Source organism: Limulus polyphemus, unplaced genomic scaffold (genome assembly GCF_000517525.1).
Source record: "Limulus polyphemus unplaced genomic scaffold, Limulus_polyphemus-2.1.2 Scaffold11279, whole genome shotgun sequence".
Taxonomy (NCBI): Eukaryota; Metazoa; Arthropoda; class Merostomata; order Xiphosura; family Limulidae; genus Limulus; species Limulus polyphemus.
The window spans coordinates 1-7,356 of NW_013676889.1; the positions used below are offsets into that span (position 1 = coordinate 1).

General features: G+C 39.1%; 1 protein-coding gene across 1 annotated transcript; it reads right to left on the reverse strand.

Annotated features, from left to right (window-relative positions):
- Positions 1 to 201: 201 nt before the first annotated feature.
- On the reverse strand, positions 202 to 2,106 carry LOC111083800 (pre-B-cell leukemia transcription factor 1-like). The gene is made up of 2 exons (XM_022380494.1): positions 1,785 to 2,106; positions 202 to 370 (listed from the first exon to the last, which is right to left on the reverse strand). The coding sequence occupies exons 1-2, from the start codon at positions 1,923 to 1,925 to the stop codon at positions 269 to 271; spliced, it is 243 nt and encodes an 80-aa protein (XP_022236202.1). The 5' UTR covers positions 1,926 to 2,106; the 3' UTR covers positions 202 to 268.
- Between the last annotated feature and the right edge of the window lie 5,250 nt (positions 2,107 to 7,356).

Genomic DNA, 7,356 nt, shown 5'->3' on the forward strand with positions numbered 1-7,356 from the left:
CATCATACTGTAACTTACCATTCTACAACACAACTCTTCATCATACTGTAACTTACCATTCTACAACACAACTCTTCATCATACTGTAACTTACCATTCTATAACACAACTCTTCATCATACTGTAACTTACCATTCTACAACACAACTCTTCATCATACTGTAACTTACCATTATCACCACCACCATAATGTTAAACACATGATTACAACGAACATTCTCATTTGATACATTTAGGAGATAAAAATTGTATGTATGCATACATTTTGTCACAATTGTACCTGGTGGCTGTACATGCTCGCTGCTGGCTGTGCCGTCAGGGCCTCCGTGTAGCCTCCCGTCTGGGTGATCACGTGCCTTAGGGCGTTCGCCTGAGAAAATGAACATAAAAAAAAAACACATTTCTTAAATATACACCTGATTTACGAGCAGAGACGGGTAATTAACAATTACTAGGTACGGTTGAGATCGTATTATAATAACTCTATGTTCAACAAGTAGCATCAGTATCGGTGTTATAAGTTGTGTTGTTACGGTGTTACAAGTTGTGTGTTGTTTTCTATTAGTGTTTGATTTAGTACCCCCCTCCCCCTCCCGTCCCGTCCAACTTCAAACAAGACTTCTTTCATTCATGACAATAAAGTACTAGTGAAAACGCACCATTCGTAGACTCACAATAGTCTTGGGTTAATTTTAATTCTGATCTATACAGGTGGCTTGCTTTGATCAGCGGATACTTCTGCTTAAGTTCAAAGACAATATTTGTGCGGACAGTCTTACAGGGAAGCACCTCCTGAATACCGGCAAGCCTGTCGGTAACAACTCCTCACTGTGGACCGGCGCACTTATAAAACCAAGTGATTCACATATGGGGAATTCTGACTCATCTGACCAATCATTACGGGTAATTCTGACTCATCTGCCAGTAATCTGCTCATTCAGCACAAACTCCGCGTTGGAATCTGATTACCATTTCCTAATGAGGGTGACGCAGAACACGTTCGATTATTACACGATTGCTAAGCCTAGAAGCTTACAGGTTCGATTATCTTACGATCTCTAAGCCTAGAAACATACTTTCGGTTATCACACGATCGCTAAGCTAAGAAGCTTACATTCGATTATCACACGATCGCTAAGCCTAGAAGCTTACACTTTCGGTTATCACAATATGGCTAAGCCTAGAAGCTTACACGTTCGGTTATCACAATATGGCTAAGCCTAGAAGCTTACACGTTTGGTTATCAAAAGATGGCTAAGCCTAGAAGCTTACACGTTCGGTTATCACACGATCGCTAAGCCTAGAAGCTTACACGTTCGGTTATCACACGATCGCTAAGCCTAGAAGCTTAGGGCCGAAGGCCAGTTCTACCTCTTAGTTTGTACCATTTGAACTCTGTTACAAGTATAAATATATATTTTATATTTTTCCAAATGATACAAAGACACTTTGTCTCGTGAACTATAAAACTAATATACATGACTTTGCTATTTCATTCACTATTTACTTTCTTTATAAATAACTTACCCTCTCCAAACATAGCATGATAAGTGGTTTCTGTGTGTGTTGCCATACTATGCTTAAACCTTGTTGTTTTTAGGTGTGTTTGTTTGTTTCAGCGCAAAGCCACATTGACCTATCTGCTGTCTCCCCCGCGAGAAATCTAACCCCTGATTTTAGGGATGTTGCAAGATCTTAATGAAATTTCTAGATAACTTTATCTATTGTACGTTTCAAACATAACTAACATGGATTCAGTTTTATGTAATTTTAAGTATACGTACTTGTGACTGGACGTTCGCTCCCATGGTGGAGACTGGTTGATAAGAGTCGCCACCGTTCATACTCATGTTGTAAAGACCGTCACTCGGTGGCGCTGCACCAGGTGGAGGACTGATGATCTGCCCCTGTGATGTTGGTACCATGTTGTAACCGCCGGGACCGGAAGCTGAAAGAAGAATAAGTTATCATCATACTGCACGTCAGTGACAGGAAGATGACGAATACTTTATTACGTCAACAACTGAAGCTTTGAAGATCGTTTCCCTCCACGTGATGAAGAAACTCCTAGATTATCATCCATTGTGAGACACGTGCGAGTTATTCGTCGCAACTCAATATACTTCCTTTTTATAAAAATGGGTGCTTAAAACCCTGACATAAGTACATTTAAGTTAAATACTAAAAATATAGAATGAACGTAAAGTAAGATCCTAAAAACGCTACAAGTTCATTTAATCGTATTATTGGGCGTTACTTGTAAAGGCAGATTCTGGATATCCGGAAACATTGATGCATAACAGGAACAACAGGACTATTTCACCGGATTATTTTACCCTAATTCATCAAATGGCACATCGTTATATTTCTTGAGGAGTTTGCTCTGACTCTGAATATTGACATGAGGATATGACATTTAAAGTAAACATGAAATGTTGTACATACTTCACGAAGTCGGAAGTAGAGGTCGTGTAAGTAGTTCCGACTTCAGGAAGCCGGAAGTAGCGGATGTAAGAAGTTCTGACTTAACGAAGCCGGAAGTAGAGGTTGTAAGAAGTTCTGATTTCACGAAGTCGGTAGTAGAAGTTGTAAGAAGTACTGACTTCACGATGTCGGAAGTACAGGTTGTGTAAGAAGTTCTGACTTCACGAAGCCGGAAGTAGAGGTTGTGTAAGATGTTATGACTTCACGAAGCCGGAAGTAGAGGTTGTGTAAGAAGTTATGACTTCACGAAGCCGGAAGTAGAGGTTGTGTAAGAAGTTATGACTTCACGAAGTCAGAATCTACTGACTATGGCGTTCAGACTGTGCTGACGTCTCGAGGTCAGGTTCCTCTGACCTCACGAGTTCATATTTTGCTGACTTTCTGAGTGTAAGTTCTGCTGACTCCTGAAGTTCAGGTTCTGTGACTTTTTGAGGTCAGGTTGTGTTGAGTTCTTGGTAAGAAGTTCTGCCGAATTCTTCAGATGTCCAGCGTAATCACACGGACACGCTGGACACCTACGCTTAATTTCAACGTATGTGTTCTGAATGTTATATTTATGGCAAAGCTACTACGACTACCAGCCGCCGTGAGGGCGTTTTGAACTACTGACCACAGAGAAGGCAGTCATTTAGCAGCATCCTACCATCCACGCAAAGGGATTGACTGTAACTTTTCTAACGCACACACTGCTTAAAACGTGGGGAATATTTTGTGGCATCGCACGGATTAGAATCCTACTCGCCAGTTCCAAAATCCAGAGCCCTAATACAGTTCCAAACCATCCCTTTGAAGGGATAATTTTGGAACAAGCTTTTGTGAGGTATTAAAGTTGACAGAAATCCCCCCCCCCACCGATAGTATCAAATATCAGGCATGAGGAATAAATGGAATACCTTCTAAATGCACGATGAAAGAATGTCTACGTAAGTGTTAGATTTTGTGTTCTAAACGGGCACAATAACAAAATATGTATGTTTCATATGCGAAAGCTTTCCTGCCACGGTTTTTGAGAGGGGGGTCTTGACCCTGCTGGTAAACGCATTTTAAAAATCCTTACTTTAAAACTGAGCACATTATTTTCCCATTTATTTTGGGGGATTCTATGTAGATTCCAAATTGCATATTCAATTAAACGAGCAGGAAACGTTTATTGCAGAACTCCCCTCTTCAATGTGCATGCTAAGCACGTGATTATTCTGTAATTCCTCGTGTATCAGTTGTAGATATGTTGTACAAGTGGTCGGAAAATTGCGAGCACTTTTGTCAACTTGGTGAGAGATTTCAAGTTGATCGCTAAAAAACAGACACACACCAAAAAAAAACATTGTCTTTTTTTTTACTTTGCTGGAGTAACGTCCATTTTAACACCCATTAGAAACCCTAAAATATTTATAGAATTTTGAAAACATTGAGTGACGCGAAAAGAAAATAATACAGTAGAAAGTTTACATCTCGTTAACGTGAGTTTAATGATCCACAGTTTTTTATTGATTCTTTTTTTTTCGTGAAACTAACCTGCTTTTAACCACTTGATGACCTCCCCTTGGCTCTCCCCCTACAGTTTTAAGGACCGAAACTTTGTAGACTAGTTAGATAGGGGAGGGGGGTCAATGTGACTCGTTGTCTGTTTTCTTCCACAGTACCATATTAAACTATTACATGCTGTTGGCGTGTATGAAATTCCCAAGTACTGCACCAAACTGGCTGTTGGTATGTGTAAAATTCCCCTTTTAAAGGCTTGTCATAACAATTCACCTTAGTCTTTGATGACAGTAAGACTCTGAGTTTTGTTCCATCTTTACTGACAGTAAGACTCTGAGTTCTGTTCCATCTTTACTGACAGTAACACTCTTACTTCTGTTCCATCTTGACTGACAGTAAGACTCCTGACTTCTGTTCCATCTTCACTGACAGTAAGACTCTGAGTTCTGTTCCAGCTTTACTGACAGTAACACTCTTACTTCTGTTCCATCTTTACTGACAGTAACACTCTTACTTCTGTTCCATCTTTACTGATAGTAAGACTCTGAGTTCTGTTCCAGCTTTACTGACAGTAACACTCTTACTTCTGTTCCATCTTTACTGACAGTAAGACCCTTACTTCTGTTCCATCTTTACTGACAGCAAGATTTTGAATCATGTTCTATTCAGCGCTTGAATAGCGTTCAGTTTCCTTTTTTAAACTTATCAAATCACTGGTAACGTCGAATCAGAAAAGGATTTGTGAAACAGGTAGAAATTACCACAATAATCAACAAAATTAATCCCTGATAAAAACTGGGTTACAAGAAATGCAACGTTTCACTGACTTAACTCAGATATACGTTAGATTAGTAAGATGTCCTAAACGTGAATGTTTGTTTGTTACAGACTACGCTAGCGCCACCTATGGTAGCCTTCTCTAATTTTAAACTTATAGACTAGACTAGAGGGGAAGGAAGCTATCGTCAACGGCACCCACCGTCAATTATTGGGTTACACTAATCGAATAGTAGTATTTGACCATCACTTCTATAACGCACTCATGGTCCCAAAGTACAACAGCCCGTTTCTGCTACAACGAGAGGCGAGCTATGGGCCCTCGGATTTACAATCTGACATGCCAAGTCTGGGCCGACCCAACAGATCAACGTAAACAGGACTAAATTAATTCGGACACTCCTCGTTTTGCTATGAAAAACTTTGTATTTCAGACTGCTTAAACACTTCTGGGGCCGAGTGTGGTGGCCCAGTGATTAGTGTGTCAGGCTATGGATCTGCGGGTCCAATATCAATGTCCTATTACCGCACTATTGGGCCTTGGTTGCATTATAAGGAAGAGTTCCCCATATCATTCGGTCAGACTAGAGCAGTGAAAGAACCTGAGATGTTGACTAACTGATTTCTACCAGTTCAAAACTAGAGAAGGCTGGCGCAGACAGTCCTTGTGAACATCCGAACAGAAACAAAAAAAAAATATTTTGAAGAAAAGAAAATCGTTTCCTGGAACAGAGAGGAAGTGTTAACATGTGTTACTTTATGTATACATAGGGAGGAAATAGGAAGTGTTAACATGTGTTACTTTATGTATACATAGGGAGGAAATAGGAAGTGTTAACATGTGTTACTTTATGTATACATAGGGAGGAAATAGGAAGTGTTAACATGTGTTACTTTATGTATACATAGGGAGGAAATAGGAAGTGTTAACATGTGTTACTTTATGTATACATAGGGAGGAAATAGGAAGTGTTAACATGTGTTACTTTATGTATACATAGGGAGGAATTAAGAAGTGTTAAATGTGTTACTTTATGTATACATAGGGAGGAAATAGGAAGTGTTAACATGTGTTACTTTATGTATACATAGGGAGGAAATAGGAAGTGTTAACATGTGTTACTTTATGTATACATAGGGAGGAAATAAGAAGTGTTAAAATGTGTTACTTTATGTATACATAGGGAGGAAATAGGAAGTGTTAACTTGTGTTACATGGAGAAACAGTAAAGGGTACCGAATTGTATAATTTTACGTAAACACGAGATTAAAAACAGGAAGTAATAAATTCCACTTACTTTACGTAGTGAGGTCAGAGGTCAGAAGGTTCATTATACCCTCATCAAAAGAATTAGGACAATTGGAAAATTAACAAATGTTTTTAACATATTTAATTCAGGATATCAGATGGAAGAGGAACTTTGTCAATTTACTAATTATTAAATGTGCAATCTTATCAAAAGAGGGCGCGGGTAACAACGAAAGGTCAACTTTCCGATTGTGTAGCTTTTAGCATTACTTTTAAGAAATACATACTTGATCCCAGCTGTTCTGACTATAAAAACAATCAATCGATTTATCTTGATGACGAAAAACAAGAATTCTTTTCACTTTTACTCATTCGAGCATAAACACTTACAGTGATTTTACGATTAGGGGAAATATGTTACAAACGCACACACACAAATAATCGATTGATTAAAAAAACTTTGAGAATTAAGCCTAGTTCCAAGTTTGTTACCGAATGGAAAAAAAAATAAAAGCTGAACTGCTGACTAAACATTCGTTTATCTTCAATATAACCAGTAACGCTTAGTTAGCAAAAAAAAAAAAAGCTTTCCCATTTTCGGGATTAGATTTTTTCCCCCCCTCCCTTTTCAATCTCGTTTGACAATCACTCCCTGGCTGGAAGATCATCCCCCTCTCTATTCGCGAAATTCTTACCCATTTCGTCGGGTGTCTGGGTTGAAGAAATATTGGAACGTTGGAGCCATCAAGAAATGGAATGGAAATGAAGGGAATAGACAGGTTTAATGCACGAGAAATGCGAAATATTGGAGCCAGTCTGTTGACGAAGTTTGGAGATGATAAAAAAAAAAGAAGCCAATGAAAGAGAGAGGCAATGAGAAACAACAAAAACAAGAAAAATATATATATTCGCTAGAAAACGAAGGGCTATTGACGCCGCTATTCATATAAAACATACAGATTGGTCAGATCTAACGAACGGGTAGATGTAGAACAATATATGAAAAGTGCTCCGCCAACCTTAGCGTCAAAACTTTGATGTATTAATACTATTACATTTCTTGGTGTCAGAGTCAGATAAATGGTACAGTTCGGAATTACTGCCCAGGGGTAGAAAAGCAACATGAAATAAAACGATCCCATAAATATATGCCGACTGAATACAATAACGGCAGTTAATACGCCCGGACGCACGAGCAAATGTCCCTCTTATGGCCGTGCACGTTCGCTGGATGATGGGATGTCAGCTAAGTATTTAACACCGACTGACTTCCGACAATGTGGAGAAGCCATCTACCGTTCATCATCCCACGCTGAGGGGTGGCCAAGTCTGAAGTAGCGCGTGACTCCTAAAATTTACATGTC

Excerpts from the sequence above, each read along its gene's own strand:
- LOC111083800 (XM_022380494.1), bottom strand. The coding sequence starts at position 1,925 with ATGGTACCAACATCACAGGGGCAGATCATCAGTCCTCCACCTGGTGCA. Across the intron at positions 371-1,784 it reads GAGCGAACGTCCAGTCACAA|GCGAACGCCCTAAGGCACGT; the intron begins GTACGTATACTT and ends TCATTTTCTCAG.